Here is a 24,749-nt window from a genome sequence, read left to right on the forward strand (position 1 = left end):
GCCGAGATGGCAGGATCACGAGGTCAGGAGATCAAGACCATCCTGGCTAACACGGTGAAACCCCGTTCCTACTAAGAAAACAAAAAAAATTAGCTGGGCTTCGTGGCGGGCCCCTGTAGTCGCAGCTACTCGGGAGGCTGAGGCAGGAGAATGGCATGAACTCGGTAGGCGGAGCTTGCAGTGAACCGAGATCGCGCCACTGCACTGCAGCCTGGGTGACAGAGCGAGAAAAAAAAAAATCACAAAAGTTATTGAATACTGGATCATGAGGAATAATCTACTAGAAAGTAAATTAAATTTTGCTCAAATTCTACCCAGTCTGCATCCTGCTATTTGCCAAAAACCAGATTTAATTGATTTGGTAGGTATCCTCTCATGCTTCCCATCCCCTGCAATCAGAATAAAATAATCTCAGCCACGTCTTGGCACCTGATGTTCTTAGAAGTAAATAATTACATTAAATTTTATACAATTTGTCTTTAATCGAAATATGTTTTACACTTTAAATATAGGTCAAATCAAAAACTAATTTATAATAGGTCTAAAGTGTTTGAAAGTTAATGTGAACACATAATTGTCATGCCACTGTTAGCAATGCTTTTATTAAGTGCCTAATTTTTCGCTGTGCTTCATCAAATGCTTAATATGGAAAATATTTAGTAACAATTTATGTTATTTCCATAACTTATGATGTTATCCTGTTTCCCTACTTTTTTCCCAATGTACATATTATGCAATCTCTTATGTGATTGTTTCTACAGCTCAATGAATTACAAATGATTAACTCCAGTCTCTGAGGAAGGTCATAGTCCTTGTTATGTCATTTGGCATTACTTTAATATGGGAGGACACTACAAAACCAATACAAACTGTTCTAACTGGATTAGCTCATTCAGTTAATCTGTCTTAAAAGATGTTCTTCAAAATATATGTGCTCAAAATCTCAAACCCAGAGAGATCACTATTCCTCTAGATAGAGGTCCAAAGTAGTAGGAGTTGGAAATTAAAATATAAACACACACACACACACACAAACACATGCACTTTAACTAAAAATATTAATAAGATGTATGTACTCTTGTGATTTTTTTTAACTTACATTTCTCTCCACTCAATATAAGTCTCCAACTGAAGAAACAGTTACTGAACAATGCATCAATATGGAGATCAGATTTTCATTAAGATGACAGTATGTTACTATGAAGATTAAAGAACAAATTGGAGCCTTTCACTCAAAACATGTAAAATCTATTCAAACTGCTGAGTTCTACTTCATCCTCCCCTGCCTCAACACTACATCATTGTCAGATCTTTTTCTTATTCAAGCAACTAAAGAGGGAATTGCTGTGTCTGAAATTAGATTGTCATAGTAATAGCATTAATCTTAATCTCAACTGTTTAAGAATGCTCTTCAAATTTTGATTTTCAACGTATATGAAGAATGAAATAATTTTTTACTGTTTGAAAAATCATGACAAAGACCACATAACATAAACTTTACCTTCTGAACTATTTTTGAGTGTACAGTTCAGTAATGGTAACTATATTAACGTTGTCGTGCAAAAGAGCTCTAGAACTTTTCCCTCTTGCAAAACTGAAACTCTATGTCCATTATAACAACTCCCATTCTTTCTCTCCTCTCAGCCCCAGAAGCTAAAATTCTGTTTTCTGTTTTGATGAGTTTGACTATTGTAGACACACTACAGCATTATTCACAATAGCCAAAGTGACAACAACCCAAATGTCTATCAACTGATACATTGATAAGGAAAATGTTTTCACACATTTTAGGTAAGAAAATGGCAGTTAGAGAGACGCCCCAACATATTTGTTCTTTCAAATGTACCTTAAAATCCCTTAATATTTTTCCTTACAAGATCCTTTTTGAAATTGTACAACTAAACAAATAATTAAATCCCTATGAAACTGGCTCCTTGACCTTGACCCTCTGTGGCAACTATTCAAATGTTGCATCCCATTCCAAAGAAAGTAGACACAAGATTTTCATTCATTCTTAAGTGTTCAATTCAAAATCTGCAGATATATTTTTCTATTTAAACACAAACTCCCACCAAGCATGCATGCATGCATGCATGCATGCAGAAAAACACCTATACAGATAACACCACTTCATAAACTAAGACACAAACCAACAAACCAAAGGCAAATGAGAAAAGCAATCTCTATACATGTTTTTCTTGAATAGTCTCCTTGGCCATTATTTAATTTATATTTCCACTATTTCAGTATTTTAGCTCAAATTTCTCCAAAATTGTTCCTGACACCCTACACCAATCAAAACCACTTCATGTCTATAATTTGGCCAGAAAAAATATTAAAATTGTTATAGGCTATTATTTTCACACAATAAACATATACACAAAAAGAGAGAAAATCAATCATGAGCTTTGAAAACTTTTATTGATGACTATATTTTCCATGCCAGTGTTCTAATTCATCCTTAAAATAATTCATAGAGGCATCATGTATAATGCGGCTAAACACTCCCAACTGACTGCCTCCTCTACCCAAGACGATTACGTTAAATGTATTCTTTCCTCACACAAAGAACAGAGGATAAGATTTTTTTTCCTGTTAATGAAACTGTAACTATAATGACAATAAACTTAATTTTAGATAAATCACTGAATAAATACAGGCTACTTCTGACTAGTACTCATTTTTTAATTAAGCTAAGAAATATAACAAATAATAGGTGCAGATGATTATTTTATTCTATAGGATTTGTTACATTTTTGTACCCTGATGCGAGTACATAAACACAACCTTTTCCAGTAGTCTCAAAAAATGCACTGCTCTAAAGAATGTGTTCTTCTTGGAGAAATTTATTTTTTAAGCATGATTAACAGTATTGAAATACCTTATAAATTACTGAAATTAGAATAATCTGTAGAAGATGTCGCTTTGAAGAGTAAAGTCATACCAGTAGAATACCATTTTCAAATTTTACTTGTTCCTTGAACTTCAGCACAGCTACTAGGAGGTTGGGTATGGTCATTAATTTGTGTTCAGTAGTGATATGGTTTGGCTCTGTGTCCCCACCTAAGTTTCATGTTGAATTGAAATCCCCATTGTTGGAGGTGGGGCCTGGTAGGAGGTGATTGAATCATAGGGGTGGTTTCTAATGGTTTAACATCATACCCCTCCAGCAATCTCGTGATAGAGGTCTCAGGAGATCTGGTTGTTTGAAAAGGTTTAGCATCTCCCTTTTCACTCTCTCTCTCTCTCAACTGACAGCTATGTGGGTATGTGCTTGCTTCCCCTTCACCATCCACCATGATTGTAAGTTTCCTGAGAGATCCCCAAAAGCAGATCCTTACAGAACAGTAAGCCAATGAAACCTCTTTTCTTTATAAATTAAGCAGTCTCAGGTAGTTCTTTTTTAGCAGTGTGAGAACAGACTAATAAAAGCAATATCAATGTACAAGGACTGACATAAAAGACCATCATTTTTGTAGAATTTTTATGTAAACACAGAGAAATTTTCTTTAATGGGGTCCATCCTGTAGAGTTGCCAAAAGAAAAAAAAAAAAGGAATTTCCAAGTGCAAAAGCCACAAGCCTGGTAAGCCTCTCACAATTTCATCAACTTTCAGTTTCTAAAATATAGTTTCATTCACCTATATTTTTGAGGAAAATTATAAAATTAATGTCACTGTTATTTATACTTTTACTACTACAGATATTATTAATGGTAACTATTCATGTAACATTGATTCTTGTGATGGAGTGATCATTATCCCTTAATATTCTTTATAGCCTTTTCCTAACTTTACAAAAATCTAGAGTTTCAGGTTGTCATCAGATCACTCAGAATAAATATTACATTTCCAAGCCTTTCTTGAAGCTAAGTGTCCCCAGATGTCCCAGTTTCACTCAGTAGGATATAATATAGGTGTCCTATGGCAGCTTCCAGGAATCTTTCTTAAGAAATAACTAATATTTGCCTTTCTCTTCCTTTTTGGATGCCAATACTTAGAATGAGTATGTCATAGCTATAGCCTGATCCCAAATTATATAATAAAGGCCCCCTAGAAAAAGCTGAAACCTGAGGAAGTGGGAATCCTCTGTTACAACACAGAGAAAATACTTTACTTTCCCACCAAAGTAATTATAGAATAATTAAGCTTATGAAGGAAGTTACCAGCTTACCTCTCTTGTATACAAGCACTTTTATTAAAATTCATTGATATAAATGTATGCTAATTTCACACTTAGACCTTGGTTGGTGAATTGTACTTTAAAAAATTCATTCAGCTGTGGATATTTGTGTCACACACACATAGATCTTCAGCTACATTTGGACACAGGATGCTTCTTTGTGTCCTAGCTGACTGAACATACCACAGGTGGAGTTTACCATATCTAAAGTTTTCTGAGAAAAGGTTCTTTCCCCAAATGCCAAGGTCTCAAGAAGCAGATCAGGCTTGGTTACTGACTAGACCAAGATAAACAATGGGGCCTAGAAAACCACAAGGTCTGGAATAATTGGTCTGTTTGGGAAGGATCATGGTAATTAGCTCAGCTGATGAGATAAACTTTTTCTTTAACTAGAAAGTAAGACGAATTGCTTGTTCTAAATGAGTGAATACGACAGTAAAGTCCTCTAGAGAAACAGAACTGCTTAGTGAGAGAGAGAGAAGGAAGAATCAGGTAGGTCCTCAAGTTGGTTTATTAGGTTGATGCAAAAGTTATTGTGGGTTTGTCATTACTCTTAATGGCAAAACACGTAATTACTTTTCTACTAACAAAATAGGTCCTGAATGACTTTTCATTCTCAGAATAAGTGATATATTTTTACATATTTTAAAATAAATATTTACTTTTTCTTATAACTAAAGGAAAGTCACACAGGGGACTGAGTAGAGTGATTATTGTAAATAAATATGGCACTAGCTGTGGTTTCAAGGCAGGGCATGACTCAATGAATAAATCTTCATTCTTATATGGCAAATGTAGTTTATACTGATGAAGGTGGTAATTAATCAGGTGTTTGTTATCACCTGGGACCAGAAAATCAGCCTGTTAATGGTGAGAATGGAAAAATGTTGTCTCTGCCTTTCATAAACACTAAAAGAATAAGGAGTAAAAATATCCTATCTAATGGCTTCTTCTCAGAGCAAAAGGCAATTAATAGCGAAATAAAGAAAAATTCCCAAACAGCTTGCCTGCTTACAAAGATAAGGGAATTCAGTATCACTTTGTGAGCAAAGCAGTATTCTTCTCTGTGACCTCATACAATAAGAAGAGAATATTACCCAAAGTCCAGGACATCACTTGTCTGATTGTCATTACCATTCACGCCACTGCCTACTTTTGTGACACAGAGTTGTTCCTTGTGAGGCACCATGAACAGAAAATAAACCCAGAGGTAATTCTTCTCTCAGAGAGCAAAATCAGCTATCTTCCTGACTTTGGTCATGTCATACCAGTAGACTAAACAAGTCTTGACACCAAAAAAACCTTTTGACTTTTTCTGGCTGTAAGTTTCTTCCAAGTTTTTCACTGAAACTTCTCAACAATTTCCAGTGACCTCTGCAACTAATCTTATTTACAGAGATGTTTTCTCATTATTTATAAAGAGAAATATGAATAGGGCAGAAATATGAATAGGCAGATACGCGGCATAGATCTGAGTAGTTGTGCACCAGTTTCTACTAGCAATGTTTCTTCTGGTTTCTTGTGGTAATGTCAAATGCCTTCAATTCCTCCAGCTGGCTCTGCAGATGATTAGTGCTCCCTTGGAGGAACTGAATGGTTTGAGAAAGACTAAGAACATTTCGCTGTGAAGTATTGTTGCCAGTCAACAAGGTTTGCTTATCTTTCTTCCAGCTACCTTGCTAGGACATCTAATTGTAGGTATAACTTTGTGAGTGGTCCATTTATATGCCACAGAATCTCAGCTTTTTAAATCAATTACTCAGTGTCCTGGAAGTGCTCGGAATTGGTTGTGAACCTCTGAAAAGAATCCTACAACTCAAGATCTAATTCAGTAAGATGTTTCCGCAGACTGTCAAGCTGCAAATTTTGTTGGAGGTTGTGCTGGGAGTGGTCACACCAGTGCTTTTCCTCTATCTCAAGTGCCTTCCCCACCTGCCAGGTCCATCACCATGTCAGTTGCATCTTCCAGGGAAGCAGGCTCCCAGTACTTTAGTCAGCCCCAGTGGCTGCCCCATGTTTCCCAACAGGCTCTTCCATGTCAGGTGAGAACTGATTTCGGAGGCCCTTCTCTATCTAAGCTATGCCTCATAGGTGTAAGTACCACATCTCTCCCCACAGCCTGGAAATTACCAATTGCAAGTGGTTTTGCAAACTATTTACCACAATCCTATTAGAAAAACATCAAAAATTAACTGCATCAGAAAAATTATAGAAAGTGGTTACTATGTAGAACAATGGCCTGTGCCAGCTTGAGAAGTGATTGAAATCACTTCTCATATATATGTCACTCATGTCACTGCATTCCTGGTTCCAGGTAGTTTGGTGGACAACCTAAGGAGGGAATGAACATTTGCTCTTCCTCTCTCCATAATCCCTTTGCTGATGTTGTGTGTCTCATAAATCTTCTGCTTATTCTCCAAACCAAACAGCATACAAGTGAGTTTATAATTGTAGTTTAGAATATTTTCATAACAAGTAATAAATGTGTACTTTTATTCATATTGGATTACACTTTCTTTCATAAAATCATCTCCAGGAATTTATGAAGTGGTAAAAAGGAAAATGATTTGTAAGAATCTCTGGTCTTTTAAGTTAATTGACATCAAATAGCACTAAAAATCACCACAACTTGTAATCTATTGTAATCTACTGCATAGCCTTAGTAGGCTGAGTGAGGAGAATCAGAGACTGTGATAGGTGAAATTAAAAAGATAGATAGTTTTGTGACTAGAAGAGCTTTCTTAATACTTAAAACTGAGCGGGGAAGTGCCTAGTTTTGACTGATATTTAGACATTTTTCCTGCGAATGTCCTCAAAGAATTTAAATTTTTAATACAAAAATACTTCTCACAAACTTCAGAAAGAAAAAATTTTGCTAGATTCAGGAAAATCTTGCCTGAAGCTTTTAAGTTTTTTGTTTGTTTGTTTTTGTTTTTTCTCTAATGGAGATGGAACTAGGAGAGTAGAACTGAGAAGAGTTTTAAGAGATTTTGGTCATCTAGGTGGCTGGAAGCTAAAAATTGCCTGCATGTCTATTTATCTTATCTTAACCAAAATTTTACTTGTTTTCCTTCTTAATTTGACTTTATTTTCAGCCTAAGGAAAGAATATCTTCTGTAGATAAAGCCGGGTAAGAAGAAGAAGGAAAAAATATAATATTAGTGCATATTTGCAATTAACTTGCTGTCGTGAAGGTTAATTAATAATCAGGGAATTAAAAGCTGAGGAGAAGCAAGATTTTGTCAAGAAGCATATGGCAAAAAGCATGTGACATACAGGGTGTCTTAAAAGATAGCATCCTGGGAATTACCATCAGCAATAGAATAGAGTTAAAGAAAACTTCATTGCTTTACTTAACATGCATTTAGTAAAGTCCACCTCATTTAAGTCAAGGTTACTCAACCTTTGTGTCATTGACATTCTGGGTCAAATAATTCTTTTTTTGTGGGGGTTGTTCTGTGCATTTCAGGATGCTGAACCACATTCCTGGCCTCTACTCAAGAGTTACCAATGTTTCCCTCCCTCATACCCCTCTAGTAGAGACAATCAAAAACTGACTTAAACATGACCGTATGTTCCCTTTGGTACAAAATCACTCCATTTGAGAACTTTTAGTAAAAAATAATATGTGTTTTTCTCCAATTGGGTTTCTGCACATACAGAAGGAAAATTTGAAAGTATCGAGAAATCTACTTGCAGGAAAATTGACCAATCATTTTTATTTGTATAACCTTTTACGGAAGTATAATATACATACAAAAAAGTACATATATCCTCAATGAACAGACCAGTGAATTTTAACACACTGAGCACACCTGGGAAACTAGCACTGAGATCAAGAAATAGAACATAACCCACAACAGTTGGTTCACCTTGTGCCCTTTCCCACATTCTACCTTCCAGGGGTAACGATTTTCCTGACCTCTAACAGCCCAGATTGATTTTGCCTGCCTTTGTCCTTTCTGTGAATGAAATCAGAGGGTCAGTAGTCTTATGTCTGGGTGTTTTTCCTCTCAATATTGTTTTTATAAGATTCATTCTCCATGTGGTTTTACATTATTTTCATTAATGCTTAGTGTCAGATTCTATAAAGTAGCTCTATCTACATGCTATAAATAAGCATTTGAGTAGCTTTCTTTTCTTTGTTTATCATGAATGGAGCTGCGATAAATACATTTAGACAATGTTGTGTGTATGTGTGGGTGTGCATGTGCTGTGTGTATGTATAAATATGCTTCCATTTCTATTTAGCATTCACTCAGGAGTAGAACTGCTAGACAATCAGAAATGTGTTTGTCCACATTCATAGCCAATATACCTAACACAATGTACCAAAAAGATTGGCTTTTCCCCACTGTAACAGTGTTGTCTTTTTGATAAATCAGGTAAACACATGTATATTGATCTATTTATAGACTTTCAATTCTTTTCCATTATTCAGTTTGATATTTGTTATTGTGAGTCTTTCTGCTTTGTTCTTCTTTGAGGCTGCCATGAAAATGTTTGCCTTCTAAAACACCATACAAATTTAGGAATCAGCTCGTCAATTTACACACAGACATACAAACTGTAGATTTCTGGCATTTTGATAATGATTGCATATACTGTACTCTAATTTATAGATCGTTTCCATCTTTAAAATATCAAGTCTTTCCATCTATTTGTGTGATATATACTCAATTTCTTTAAGTATTCTTATATTTGTTGAGTTTTATAGTTCTCAAGATAGAGCCCTAAATATGTTTTCTTGGATTTATTTCTCAGCATGTTATATTTTTGATGCTGCTATAAATATATCTTTTCAATTTGTATTCAATTTAATTGGTCTGTTCTTATCTTTATTATTTATTTTCTTCTACTTTCTATAAACATGTTTTGCTGTTTTTTGCTTAGTTTCTTATGGTGAAATCTTAAGTAATTTAATTTTAGCCTATGTTTTTTGAAAATATATAGCATTTATGGCCATGAATTTTTCCATAAGCACTTCTTTAGCTTTATGCCATTTATTTCAGTACATTATTTTTACTATAATCCACTTAAGAATATTTTCTAATTTTTGTTTTAGTATTTCAGCCATTCTTTATTTAGAAATGTGCATTTTGTCATATGGTCATTATGCCAGCAACCCTAGAAAATTCACTTTCGGATTCTAACATTTGTCTTTAGATTATTTTGAATTTTACATAGTGTACCATCACATACTCTGTGATTAATAACAGTTTTTACCCTTCTTTTCCAATTCTTATGTTTTTCTCCCCCTATTGTTCACACTACAATGGCTAGGACCTTAACTGTTAGGCAATACAATCTAGTTATCATTCCAATCCCATCAAATATGGAGCTGGATTGGAATGGATTGCAGGCTTAGTAAGAATTTTCTGGCTTGCTGTTCTTTCTAGAGTGGTACCCACCTAGACTTTTGACTGTGAGTATGAAGGCACCCTCACCTCAGCCACGAAGGAAGATTCAGTGATACCCTGTGATATTCCCAGGCCATTTCTCCGCTTGTCACCACACACTGCTGCAAATTCCAGCAAATATTTTACAAGGGATACAACGGTGAATATGTTGGAAGCACCACTCTTAGCATGTCTTTGTTTTCTGGGCATCTAATGACTACTGGAGATTTTATTCTGCCAGTTTGAAAGATTGGCCAGTCTTAAGTCTTCTCTGTGCTCCAGAACTCAGGAAACTACCACTGATAATCTTGGTAGTATGCTTGAAAGTCCTTGAGATTTTAGTTTTTTTTCTCCAGCCCTCCTCTAACACTTACAGCTTTGCTGGCATCTGTTCCCTGGGAATGGACCTCTGCCTCAACTAAGCTAGACCTTTAGCTCCTGCCCAGGTGTGACCAGCGTCCCCTGGTTGGAAAAACTAGCCAATAACAATTAGCTCAATCCAGAAAGTTTCTTTTTCTTTGTAATTTTAGTTCAACAAGTCATCATAGTTTCTACAGATCTTGGATACCACAAAAAAAACCACAATTCTTGTCATTTATGTGACATAGTTTTCTGGTTCTTGCAACAAATATTGGCCTTCATCTTCCTACAGTACTCTTCTTTGGTAGCAGAAATCTCCCAATCACTTTTTTCTTAAATATTTCTGTCACTAAAGTGAAATTAATATAACAAAACCTATGAAAGAACACAATTTAGTGGCACTTATTTTCAGAATGGTGTGCAACTAGCACTTTTAATACTCCAAAAACGTTTTTATCACCTAAAAAGAAAATCTACTTATTAAGCACTCATTCCCACTTTCTCCCTCTTCACTCAAGCTCTGAGGACTACCAATCTGTCTAAAGATTAATGTACTCTGGATACCTCATGTCAAAGGAATTGTGAAAGGAAAATAAATCTTGGGGCCCCAAAATCACTAAGTTAAAAGGAAAAGTCAAGCTGGGAACTGCTTAGGGCAAACCTGCCTCCCGTTCTATTCAAAGTCACCCCTCTGCTCACTGAGATCAACGCATATCTGATTGCCTCCTTTGCAGTGGATAATCAGAAACTCAAAAGAAGGCAACCATTTGTCTCTTATCTACCTATGACCTGGAAGCCTCCTCCCTGTTTCAAGTCTTCCAGCCTTTGCTTCAAGTTGTCCCATCTTGATTGATGTCTCATGTCTCCCTAAAATGTATAAAATCAAACTGTGCTCTAACCACCTTGGGCACATGTCATCAGGACATCCTGAGGCTATGTCACAGGCGCACGTCTTCAGCCTTGGCAAAATAAAGTGTGTAAATTAACTGAGTCCTGTCTTAAATTTTGGGGGTTCACATACAAGTGACCTTTTTACTTATTTTATTAGCATAATGTTTTCATTGTTCACCCATGTTGTATCAAGTATCAGAACTTCATTCCTTTTTGTAGTTGAATTTCATTGTATGTATATGCCAAATTATTATTCTTCTAATGATGGACATGAGTTACTTCCACTATTTTGCTATTGTAAATAATGCTGCCATAAACATCTTTGTACAAGTACTTCTTTGAATACCTGTTTTTGATTCTTTTGGGTTGATACATAGGAGTGATTCATAGGAGTGATACATAGAAGTAATGGGTCATGTGGTAAGTCTATGTGTAACTTTTGAAGAGCAGGCATATTTTTTTGTTTAACTTTTTTAAGGAAATAGTTGATTTGAAGTCTTTATCTAGTAAGTCCAAAGTCTGTGCTTCTGCAGGGACGTTTTCTATTAATTTATCCTGTGAAAGGATCATTTTATCTTGCTTCTTCAAACACTTTGCATTTTGTTGTTTTTGTTAAGAAAGAGGACTTTCTAAACAGTGTAATGTGCTAACTCTGGAAATCAAAATGATCCCCTTGTCCAGTGTTTTGCTGTTGTTTTTACCCTTTGGCCTGGGATGTAGTTGTTTGCTTGTTTAGTTATTTTTATAACTGTTAAAATGACCGTATTCCTCACATACGGTCTCTAAAATCTGTTTCTTTAGCTTGTGGACAAATAGTGTTTGCTCAGAGATTTCTTTGAACATCGGAGACAATAATAATAATGATGATTTAAAAAACAGTGTTGGGATACGTTTTCAGCTTTCAGCCAGGGCCTCTACATACCTGTCTTAGCCTTTGCTTCCTGCTTGCATTGAGCCTAAAGATCTGCCACAAATGAAAGCCTAGGTCTTTTCTAAGTATGTATGCTTTCCTAGGCTCTCTGTGGTTTACTAAATTTTTAGTATAGAAGAGTGCTTTATAACGCCCTAATTCTAAGAGTCTTTCATCCTCCTCCCACGTTTTCAGCATATCTCATTTGGCTCCGTAGTAACCATTTGCCCCAGGCAGCAGCAAATTGTTCATTTCCCTTTCACTATTTTTGAGTGATGCCCTCTGCCTAGTAGCTAGTTTTCTGCTCTGAGAGACTTCCAAATTAGGTGAAACAAAGACGAGCTTCTTGCTTCTGTCTTTCCGGTAGCCCCAAAACTGGTCAAAACAAATATGCAATTCTCTGAGAACAAGGTCTGCTCTGCTCCCTCTGGAACCACGGACTGGAAACACAGATCGCTGTATTCAAGGCTACTGCCAAGCTGGGGTTGGGGGCAGCGACAAAGGAAAGCTAAACTGCTGCAAAACTTATTTTCTAAATCCACTGATTCTTGATTCAGCACTTGCTTGCTCTAAACCTTTGAACTTTTTGACTATTTTTCAGTTTCAACAAAGCTGATTGACAGTTTTTGATTTTTGCTTTTTGTGTGTGTGTGCATGTTTTTTCTGTGATGGGACAAGTTCTTGGAACTACCTGCTCTGCCATTTTCAGTGACTGCACTTCCTATTTTTGTTTCACCCAACTTCAAAGTCTTTGCCCTAGAGAGCTACTATTAACTTCTTATGAATCACTGCCCATTACTGACATGCAGTACCAAGGTTACTGTCTCCTAGCTCTCTCCTGATCCTTTCAGAATTCTCTAACAAATTTAAAGTGGTTAGTTGCATCTCCTCCCAACCATTTTTGAGTGCACAACTGGTACATACCAAACCGAATGACATAGTCTTACGACTTGGAAATGATATGGAAACATATATACCTATATATCTATATGGAAATTATGTATACACACAGACATATACACTCTCACACACACAGTACACACATACTTGGACTTTAATTATGACTGGAATACATACATGGAAATTATATATGACTGGCAGCAAGGAGAGTTGGTACATGCTATATTACTAAATATTTTAAAAAGTTGTCTCAAATAAGATGATACTCTTAGCTGTCCTATTTATTCTTTGTAACTTTAGAGGACTGGGACATGAAAAGGTTTAATTGGTAACATATGCAGCAATTCCAACTAACTTTATTCAGTTTCTGAATCCCTGAAGGAGATTTGACTGTCAAATCTGTAGTAGTTTAAGAAGGAAACTTGAGTCACTCTTTCTCTTCCTCGTAGAGCAATGGCTGAGTTCAATCTGTAGAGATTAAGAAGGTTTAATAAAAAGAATAAAGATGCTGTACTTTGCATAATTTTTATTTAGGACATTCCAAAAATGGAGAAAAATTTTACATTGATTAAGATATCTCTATGAGAACTTTAATGAAGGGAAGAAATTTATATTTAATCTGGGGTAGAGCTCAATTTACTGTCTGGGCTTTGCTATCATGAAGGAATCTATATATGACTTCTTCCTTCATATTAGTCTCTATATGAGTGGTTAGGTTGTTCAGTGTAAGTAAATAAACAAAAGAATGCTCTCATGATATCAATAAGGCACCAAATAATTGTGTACATTTCTAATATAGTGACATCTGCACAGTAATGTTTAACAAACTTTTTGGAAAAAGATAATGCAAAGATGTCTAAAATTAGCAGCTTCTTTGCATAGAATGTAAATGCAAACCTAAAATTTTAGCAAAAACAATGAATTGTCATTACAAGTTTAGTATCAAAAAGCTAGCTGTTACTTTTGTTAGAAGAAACACTTTAGACAAATTTAATTTAACAATTTAATTGCATAAAGAATGATTTGCAAATTGGGTAGCCCTTCAACCAGAAGAGAGTCAAAGCTACTCTGGCACTGGTGTCATAAGCATTTGAACCAGAATGACACCATCTTGAATAAGGCCTGGGTGAAATAAGGCTGAGACCTACTGGGCTGCACTTCCAGGAGGTTAGGCATTCTAAGTCACAGGATGAGATAGGAGGTCAGCACAAAATACACATCATAAAGACCTTGCTGATAAGACAGATTGCACTAAAGAAGCCAGGTAAATCCCACCAAAACCATGATGGCAAGGAAAGTCACTTCTGGTCATCCTTATTGCCCATTATATGCTAATTATAATGCATCAGCATGGGAAAAGACACTCCCACCAGCACCATGACGGTTTACAAATGCCATGACAAGGTCAGGAAGCTACACAGTATGGTTTAAAAAGGGGAGGAACCCACAGTTCCAGGAATTGCCCACCCCTTTCCCAGAAAACTCATGAGTAATTTACCCCTTGTTTAACATATAATCAAGAACTAAGTATAAATATCCTTAGTCCAGCAGCCCAAGCTACTGCTCTGCCTATGGAGCAGCCAATCTTTTATTCCTTTAATTTCTGAATAAACTTGCTTTCACTTTATGGATTCTCCTCCAAATTTTTTCTTGCATGAGATCCAATAACCCTCTTTTGGGGTCTGGATCAGGACCCCTTTCCAGTAACACTGATGCTGAGTCAAAGAGGATTTATGGATAAAAAAAGAAAAATGATGTAAATAAATGGAAATGAGATACAGAAACAGCTGGATTGGTTACAACTTGGCGTTTGCCTTATTTGAACTTGGTTTAAACAGTTGGCTTCCTTTAATTGCCTGAAACTTGGTAATTGCTACAAGAATAGGGTACAGGTTGTTTGTACATTCAGATTGGCTATAGTTTGCTTTTACAAAGAAATCTTTATGTCAATCTTAAAATATATAAGGAAGCAACTTTAGGCTAAATTCAATTTAACACTTTTTATAGCTTAATATTAAATGTGGCAAAGTTAATATCCTTAAGTCTATCAACTTCTAGATTGTTCTTCTGATCACTATATTGAAAATACATAATAATAAATAGAAATTCACATTCATCTGAGTATGATGGAGGAAAAAACAAAATTTGGCTAGCTTTGCCCATACAGAGGCATCAACTTATAAGATTACTTTTATTTCTGATAACAGTAGGATCAAAGACAGACAGCTTCCCCTTTGTTCTATGAAGACTCACCAAAAATGAAGTGGCAATAGGCAGATTAATAGGAGAAAAGATATGCAAAATATATTTACCAAACATAACATGGAGGAATTACATGAGTATAATTACCCAATAACCCAATGAGGTCCAGATGTTTATCGGTTCTTCTTCTTAGGACAAGGGAACAGGAGAGGTATAGAAGTAAACGTATTTTAGGGAAAAAAGAATGAGCTCAAAGAATAATGACCTGGGACAAAGTTTCCCTGAGGTCTGGGGGAGGTGGCAGGAAGGTGAGTGGCAGAACTTTGCTTTGAACAAAGGTCGTCTTATTGTGAAAATAAAGGCCCTCAAGTAAACCCTTGGAGCAGCCCTTAGAGGAAGAGATGAAAAGTCTCTCTGGTCATGGTGAGGACTCCTAGCTTCTTCTCTTTGCTGTGGTAACTCTTTCCTGATTATTTGATGAGATTACTAGGAAAAGGGTCTTAAGACAATTGCATTTCTTTTATAGATAGGCTTTTTTTAGTCAGATAAGAAATTTATTTTTCCAGAAAGAATTCCTCCATGTGCTTCAGGAAAGAAAGGATCAGAGATGGGAAGGGGAAGGTCTTAGACTTTGGTTCTGAGGCATATTTCTGAAGCCTTTTAATTTTCTTTAATTCTAACACTTAAAATGCCAAAGCATTGTATTTTGAGGTATCATTTTCTGTGCCCCAACATAATCAAATTAAATCCTTACACCCTCAGCTTCAGGACTTGTAGTGGGTAAGGTGTTAGGGTTCTACCCTTGAAGCAATCAAAAGCAGTGTACAATACTTGATGAAGGTGCTTTTACGATATTATCAGAAACAGGCCTGAGATGGTTATAATCACATTGCAGAAGTTTTAAATATGGCCCTAAGGTTCTTCTCCACTCTTCACATTGAGAGAGGGGTTTTATATCTTCCCCGTCAGTCTAGGCCTCTATGGCCAATAGAATATGGGAGAAGTGACACTGTGCTGTGTCAATTTCCTGTCCAGACATTAAAAAAGCAAAACAGACAAACAACCCAGCAGTTTCAACTTTCTAAGTCTAAGGAATTTGTTCTTGGAATCCAGCCATGATGCTGTAAGAAGGCCAAGCTTCCCATGAGAAGTCCACATGGAGAGAAACCAAAAGCTATCACAAACTTGCCGGCTATGGTCACAACATGTGGAGGAGAGATGAGCTATCCCCATTAAGCCTTGCCCAGATGACAGATTGCTAAGCAAAATAAACAGTTATTGTTTTAAGATACAAGATATAGATTGTTTGTTACGGAGCAATAGATAACAAGAGCACACCTACACATACGCACACACATAAATTTCTTATTATGTCTCAAACATATGTTGCTAAGCAAATTTACTTGAGAAAAAAATATGTTCTTATAAACTTAAATCTGAAAATGTCACCATAAAGAAATGCACTAAACTTGCAAGATAAATCACAAAATTCTACTAAATTTCTAACTGAATATTATTTTCCATTGAAATTAATGTACAAAAAACATTAATTTCAACATATTATCTGCATAAGAAAGACCTTTATATCAAGTATCATGTAGAAAACCCTTGTACACTCAAAGAATGTTTATTTGGTATATTATTGAGATGGTTTTTCAAGTTAAAAACAAATCTACTTTCCTTGCAAGTTAACATTGGTTGTCTTTAAGTTTGGTTGAGAATTATTTGCAAGCATGTCATAGTTGTATTTTGTTGTTTCATTTGAACGTCTTCAGTGACAGCAGGATTCTCAGATCTCTTGTGTGACATCTTGTTTTTATTTGGCTGGAGAGTAATAATAAATGTAGCTAATAATTTCCTTTTCATAGCCAGTATTTGTAACACACTGCTCTGTGCTACAATTACTTTTGAAGCACACAATTGGAAGGTAAGAACAACTAATCACCCCTAGATTGCATCATATTTGTTCTATTTTCAATGAAAATCACATGACACATTTCTGTACCAATTCTTTAAATGCCTTTCCTACCAAATTCTCTGTTTATAACCATTTGCAACCTGATATATGTATCAGCAAATAATGCAAGTGGAAAGGTAGTTACATTATTATTAACACACTCTTATTCAACATTCAAAAGAAACTTGGCTTGTCTATTCATGTTCATTTTCATGCTTCATCTGATATTCATGATACAGAATAATAAATTTAATATCAGTGAACATATTTTTGCCTAAAAGAATAAAAATCAGAAGAAATTGCTCACTAATATATATTCTAGAAGTAATTCTATATCTAGTCCCAAGAGCTTGAGGAAAATGAAAGCAAATTTTTATTTTCAATAGTGACAATGAAACAATCATTTGAACAAACTTACTGATCAGATTTTAAATTTCATGTGCTCTTCCATAGATTTCACAGTTTAAACATTCTTCTAATTCTTCAGTGAAGATAGATGACAAATTTAATAGCATATTTTCCTTTTTTATTAAAAAATTATTGTACATGCTGCAATAAATAGCAACATTGATTCAGTGAAATGAAAATGCAATATATAAAATATCTTATTTTTATTGAAAGCTGTAGTAGTTATATTTGACATACAATGTAACACATATATTTAAAATTACAGCTTGAATTTTTTTTTTTTTTTTTGAGAAGGAGTCTCACTCTGTCGCCCAGGCTGGAGTGTAGTGATGCCATCTCAGTTCACTGCAACCTCCGCCTCCTGGGTTCAAGCGTTTCTCCTGCCTCAGCCTCCTGAGTAGCTGGAATTACAGGCGTGAGACACCCGCCCGGCCACATCTTAACATTTTTTTACACATGTATACACAGGTGAAACAATTATTCCCATCAAAATAATAAACATAGCAACCATCTACAAACTTTTCCTCCTACCCTTTTATTACTTCCTTCGTACTTCATTCCAGATTCCTCCAGATAACTAATAGATCTGCTTTCAACCACTATAACTATGTTTCATTATCTAAAACACATAGTTTATTTTATTTATTTATTTTTGTGATGGAGTCTTGCACTGTCGCCCAGGCTGGAGTGCAGTGGCACAATCTCGGCTCACTGCAACCTCCGCCTCCTAGGTTCAAGCGATTCTCCTGCCTCAGCCTCCCGAGTAGCTGGGATTACAAACGCATGCCACCACACCCAGCTAATTTTTTGTATTTTTACTGGAGAAGGGGTTTCACTATGTTGGCCAGGCTAGTCTTGAACTGACACCGTGATCCGCCCACCTCGGCGTCCCAAAGTCCTGGGGTTACAGGCCTGAGCCACCACACCTGGCCTAAGTATAGTTTATAAGAATCGAATTGTACAGGATACACTTTCTTCACATATTTGTCTTTTTAAAAACTTGTAGCTATCTTAGTGCGTGTGTGTATATGTATAAATGCTGGTATCGAACTCTGGGTCTACATTTTTCAAATGACTAATGACGTTGAGGAACTTTGCACATGCATATTTAATAGTCATCCATAGATCTACTCTGGTGAAGTGCTTGTTGAAATCTTTGGCCAGTTTTTCATTTGGTTGTTTATTTTCTTATTGTTGATCTTTGAGTCTTTTATGTATTCTGGATACAAATCTTTTGTCAGATATATACTTTGTAAAGATAATTTCCCAGGACATGGCTTGCATTTTTATTATCTTAAATTTTTACTTTTGATATGTGTTTTAGTCCATTTTCACACTGCTATAAAGATACTACTGAGGCTGAGCGCAGTGGCTCATGCCTGTTATCCCAGCACTTTGGGAGGCCGAGGGGAGTGGATTGCTTGAGGTCAGGGGTTGAAGACCAGCCTGACCAACATTGTGAAACCCCCTCTCTACTAAAAATACAAAAATATCTGGGCGTGGTGGCGGGCGCCTGTAGTCCCAGTTACTCACGAGGCTGAGGCAGGAGAATCGTTTGAACCTGGGAGGAGGAAGTTTCAGTGAGCCAAGATCGCGCCACTGCACTCTAGCCTGGGCGACAAGGCAAGACTCGGTTTCAAAAAAAAAAGAAAAGAAAAAAGAAAAGAAAAAAGAAAAAGATGCTACTGAGACAGGGTAATTTATAAAGGAAAGAGATTAAATGGACTCACAGTTCTGCATGGCTGGGAGACCTCAGGAAACTTCCAGTCATGGCGGAAGGCAAAGGGGAAGCAACTACTGTCTTCACAAGGCAGCAGGAGAAAGAGAGAGAGCAGGAAAAACTGCCACTTTTAAACCATCAGATCTCCTGAGAACTCCCTATCACGAGAACTCCCTATCACGAGAACAGCATGGGGGAACCGCCCCCATGATTCAGTCACCTCCCACCAGGTCCCTCCCTTAACACCTGGGGATTACAATTCCAGATAAGATTTCAGTGGCGACACAGAGCCAAACCATATCCATGTGTATGATTTATCAACATTTTCCTTTCATGGATCTTGTTTTTGTTGACATATATGAAAATTCTACTTAACCAAAAGCCATAGGATTTTTTCACCTATGTTCTCTTATGTATTTTTTATAGTTTTATCATTGACATCTAGCTCTGTGATTAATTTTGAGTTTTTTTAATGTAAGTTTTGGTTTTGGTTTCTGTATTGTTTGTATTTTTTGCTTATTTGCCTATAGACATCTAATTTTCCCAGCACAAATTTTTTGTAATGTCTATTTTTTTTTTTTTTTTTTTTTTGCCCTTAAATTAACTTGGCATCTTTGTAGAAAATCAATTGACTGAAAAGGTAAGCCTTTATTTCTGGACTCTCAGTTATACTCATGGACCTATTTGATTATAATTTTGGTAATAACATGCTACCTTTATTATCCAAATTGTACAGTGTATTCAGACTTAAGGTGGTATAAGTCCTCCAATTTTTTTTTTTTCAAAGTGGTTTTGGCTAGGCTCAATCTTTTACATTTCCACACAATTTTTAAAATCACCTTGTCATTTTCTATTATAAAATAACGTGCTGAGATTTTGATAGGAAGTTCGTGTAATCTACAGAACAGTTTGAGAAGAGTTCTCATCTTAACAATTCTGAGTCATTCCATGAACATGAGATACCTCATCATTTACTTAGGTCTTCTGTACTTTCAGCAATACTTTGTAGTTTTTAATTGTTGTCTTAAATATATTTTTATTGTAGCTTCTAATGTAAATGTGAATAAAGCTTTTTTCTGAGATTTTATTTTTATGTCTCTTATTGCTAGAATTCCACAGTGCATTATTGTACATTAATCTTGTATCCTGTGATTTTTGCAAACTGTATTTCTTTGTTTTCTTTCTGAGTGTATGTATTCCTTAGGATTTTCTATCTATAGGATTATGTCATTTGCAAATAATAACTCTCTTACTCCTCCTTATTACTATGCATGCTTGTTATTTAAGTTCATTTTTATCATTTTATTTTTGCCATATAACACTGGCTAGACCCATAGCATGACATTTAATAGAATGGGAGGAGAAGACATTTTTTACTTTTTCTCTATAATAGGAAAAGGAGTGTTCAACCTTTCACAACTAAACATGATATTAATTGTCATTTTTTTGTTTGTTTGTGGTATGTGTCCTTTATCTAGTTGAGAAAGTTCACTTCCATTTCTTAACTTTGAGAGTTTTTACTATGAAGCAGTGTTAGATTTTCTTCATTTATCATTTTTTATGTCTTTTAAGATGATTATGTGTATTTTTGTGCTTCACTCTCTTAATATACTACTAATAAATTTATAGATATTAAATTACCTGTTCAGTTCTTGAATTAACCCCATTTGGTATAGTATATAATTCTTTATTTGTTTCTTTTTTTTTTTTTTTTGACAGAGTCTTGCTCTGTCACCAGGCTGGAGTGCAGCGGCGCGATCTCAGCTCACTGCAACCTCTCCCTCCTGGGTTCAAGTGATTCTCCTGCCTCAGCCGCCCGGTAGCTGGGACTACAGGCACATGCCACCATGCCCAGCTAATTTTTTTGTATTTTTAGTAGAGACGAGATTTCACCATGTTAGCTAGGATGGTCTCAATCTCCTGACCTGGTGATCCGCCCACCTCAGCCCCCAAAAGTGCTGGGATTACAGGCATGAGCTACCACGCCCGGCCAGTATAGTATATCATTCTTATATTATGCTGAATATAATTGGCTAATATCTTAAGATTTTACGCATTTATGTTTATAAGGTTATTGCACTATGAATTACTTTTCTTGTGATTTTTTGTTTGGTTTTGGAATACACTAACCTCTTGGAAATGTGATTAACACTGTCCCCTTCTGTTCTCTAGAAGTGTTTGAGTAGATATGGTATTTTTTCTTCTTTAAATATTTGATGAAATTTACCAGAGAAGCCATCTGGGCTGGCATTATGTTTTGTTGTTGTTGTTGTTGTTGTTGCTGTTGTTCTTTTCTTGAGAGGTTGGTTATGCTTTGGAAAAGATTTTTAATTTCAAACTTTTTTACGGATGTAAGTTTTATTCAGGTTTTCTATTTTTTCTTGAATTAGTTTTGGTAACTTCTAACTTTGTCAGACTTCGGGTGGATTAGACTCGGTATTGGTTAGAACCTAATAAAACCTTGCTGCAGTTTCATTAGAGGTCCACTCATGGTTTGTCCTGAAAGTTGGGAGAGGAGAAATTCTCCTAATGAGCAAATCTTTGGTAGTTCACGTTATATGGAAAGAGAAGCAGACTAGTGACAGAATGTATGCAGAATCATGGGGTGTGGCAAATAGCTTAGCAGGTTTTTGGAAAGTCTGCAAAAAAAAAAATGAGACTAAGAACAAGAATGTCTGGAGAACCACATGTCAATTAACCTACAGGAGTGGACATGATATATGATCTTTGTAGTATATGATAATACCCAACAAAAGGCATGTGCCATTGACAATGCACTAAACAACCAGACAGAAACAATGACTCAGCCATTTGATGTAAGAAAGTCTCAATGGCCCCTTTAGTCCTGAAAGGATAAGTGCATAATAATAAAGTTGCTATAGTGGCAAGGGTGGTCATGAATGAACCTAGTGACATAGATTCCAACTCACTAAGGCTGACCTAGCTACTATGGCTTCAGAATGTCCAATATTCAAACATAAAAGCCCAATTCAGAACCCATGATATGCCCTCATACATGAAGAGACCACATGTACTCTACAGTAGCAAGTTAATTACAGTGGAGTCCTTTGACACCAGAGGTGAAAGCATCAAAACCTATCCCAGGTACAGTTCCTGCCTTCAGGGTCTCAATTAGCATCATCATTCAAGGAATTACAAATTGATATAGGACTAGCACAGCCTCAGAACCTACTTTAGAGCAAAACAGTGTATCAGTGTACAGTTTACTGTGGCATCAACTACTTCTGTTATGCACACATACGCACACACACACACACGCACATGCACCCCACCCAGAAGCTGTTAATCAGAGAGAGAAATATAAATGTAACAGTCTATGAAAAGCACAACTAATGTGCCTGTTTAAGGATAATACTCTGATAAGGTAGAACACTGTATTTCAAAATGCAATATATCCCCTAAATCAATAGCTCTCATATGGTGCTAGGATAAAAAAGTTGAGATATATGGATTTGATAGCTGAGAGTGGTTCTCAGTAAGTAACTGAACTTATTTTTATTTCCAGCTACCCATTTAAGAGGTTTTTACTTATTTCTTTTTTTTTTTTTCCTCAGAGATCTGGGTTCCTGTGGAAGAAGACTTTCACCAGAGTACACAGCAAGAGTCCCTTTAAACTTCAATCCTTGGCTGTTGTACGTATACTTCAGGACTTGTTGTCAAAATACCAATAATCAAGAGAAGGTGTCACAATCTAAGTAGTAGTAATTATCTTGATCATCATAAAGAGATAGAAATGTTATGCAGTGAGGTCAGAAAACAACATGCTTGATACTGATGTCCTCCCTGAGATATCTCTTGACATTTTCTTACCCAATTTTATTGTTTAATGCTCATGTACAGTAGGCTGAGGGAAGCATGAAGACCTGGAGTTCAAACCCCCTTGGGAGTGAATAACTTCTTGGTCAACATACGAATAAGACCCTAAGCCAGTGAAGATGCTAGTTAAAATTGACGGGAATCTAGAACTGGTTTTTAAAAAAGAAAAAAAAAGAGAGAGAGAAGCAAATTATGTCTTCAAGACCAGCTACAGTGGTGATGTTGAAGTTTTTTCCACTAAACTTCCTGTTGCAATTTACCCCAAGAAATATGAACAGTGCAAATCTTGAATGAAGAGTTTCCAAAATGTATTACATAAAGTATGTGGAGCTGAAGAAAGCAAAAGGTTGGACTATAATGGATGCTCTTTTGTGCCTCCAAGATACACCCTTCAGTTCTGAGGCTTTCATTTGTCCGCCCCCTGAGATTATTGCTGCCTGATGTCTTTCTCCTGAGCCTTGAGACTTATGAATTGTCCTTGGGCAAAGGGAGCTGCCTTACCAGAAGAAACCCTCTTTCTCTAGGACACTACTTATCAAATGGCTATTGATATGATAGTGTAAATGCTTGTGCCCCTATATAAAAGCAGAATTCTAAAGAACCATTGTAGCAGAGCTGCCCAAGAGATTGGCCAAGGCCTCCTTGAGACTGTTTCACAGTTCAAGTTCTTTTTCTCGATCTTAATTTTTTTATTTCTCAATAGGTATTAATCCTGAGAACTCTCCTTAATAAAATTATTATGTGCAAATTTTCATCTCCAGATCTGTTTACTGAGAAACTTTGCTATATCTGAACACAGCACATAACGAAATCATCACTCTATTCTAATCAATAAACAGAAAATAACAATGGACTATTTCCTCTGCTAGCATATCTGATAGGGCAATAGTGTATTCGGGTTAAAATATTATAAATTTAGACATAATAGGTCTAAATTTTAGATAAATTATAGGGTCTATTTATTCAAAATAAGAGGTTCAATACACTTGTGATTCTGTAATCATTATCCTACTTCATAATGTGGCTCACTAATGTTGATCACGTGGGGACAGTGGGCAAGAGTAAGCAAGACGTGTGCATTTTTATTGGCACTACTGGAAAGTAATCAAAAAGGTTATATATTAATGTTTTATGTCTCGTGGAAAAGTTACACATACGTTTTTGAGAGAAAATTTAAAGGGCAAACATGGTAAAAATAATTTAAGAAACAGAAACACTGTGGGAAATATGAGTTGCTGTATGTATTTAAAAATATAATTGTACAAACAAATATGTAATCACCCAAGGGGTTCTTCCTGCACACTGCACAAAAATCAATTGACTGAGACTGTAGTATTGCAGAAAATAAAGAATTTAATAGATGCAAGGACAGCCATGCAGGAGAACTAGAGCTATCACTCACATCAGTCTCCTCAAAGGCTCAGATGTTAGGGTTTTTCAAGGATAATTTGATGGGCAGAGGGCTAGGGAATGGGGAATGTTAATTGTTAGCGTAGGGGATACATTCACTGGGGGTCAAAGTGGGTTTTTCTTTCTGCTTTCGGTTCCTGGGTAGGATCACAGAACTAATTGAACCAGTTTATCAATCTGGGTGGTGCCAGCTGGTCCATCAGAATGCAGGGCCTGATGAATGTCTCTAACAACAATCTTAGGTTTTACAATAGTGATGTTATCCACAGGAGCAGTTGAGGAGGTTAGGAATCTTGTGGCCTCTGGCTGCGTGACTCCTGATCCATCATTTTTAATCTTGTGGCTAACCTGTTAGCCTTACGAAGGTGGTCTGGTCCCCAGCAAAGAGAGGGTTCATTTCAGGAAGGGGCTATCATCTTAGTTTCAAAGTTAAACTATAAGGTAAATTCCTACTATGGTAAGCTCAACCTACACCCAAGAATGAACAAGAGCAGCTTTTAGGTTAGAAGCAAGATGGGGTCAGTTAGGTCAGATTTCATTCACTGTCGTAATTTTCCTATGTTTTTTTCAGTGT

At 36.1% G+C, this 24,749-nt stretch overlaps 1 protein-coding gene across 2 annotated transcripts in view; it reads right to left on the reverse strand.

The window, feature by feature from the left end:
* The window catches only part of PRDM9 (PR/SET domain 9), an 87,482-nt gene extending 64,969 nt beyond the window's left edge, over window positions 1-22,513 (reverse strand). For both annotated transcript variants that reach the window (XM_055112485.2, XM_055112484.2), the window contains exon 1: window positions 18,939-22,513. In XM_055112485.2, coding sequence (XP_054968460.1) covers window positions 18,939-18,979 — 41 coding nt within the window. In that variant the 5' untranslated portion in view covers window positions 18,980-22,513. The remainder of the gene's footprint in view (window positions 1-18,938) is intronic.
* Between the last annotated feature and the right edge of the window lie 2,236 nt (window positions 22,514-24,749).

Source organism: Pan paniscus, chromosome 4, assembly GCF_029289425.2.
Source record: "Pan paniscus chromosome 4, NHGRI_mPanPan1-v2.0_pri, whole genome shotgun sequence".
Lineage (NCBI taxonomy): Eukaryota > Metazoa > Chordata > Mammalia > Primates > Hominidae > Pan > Pan paniscus.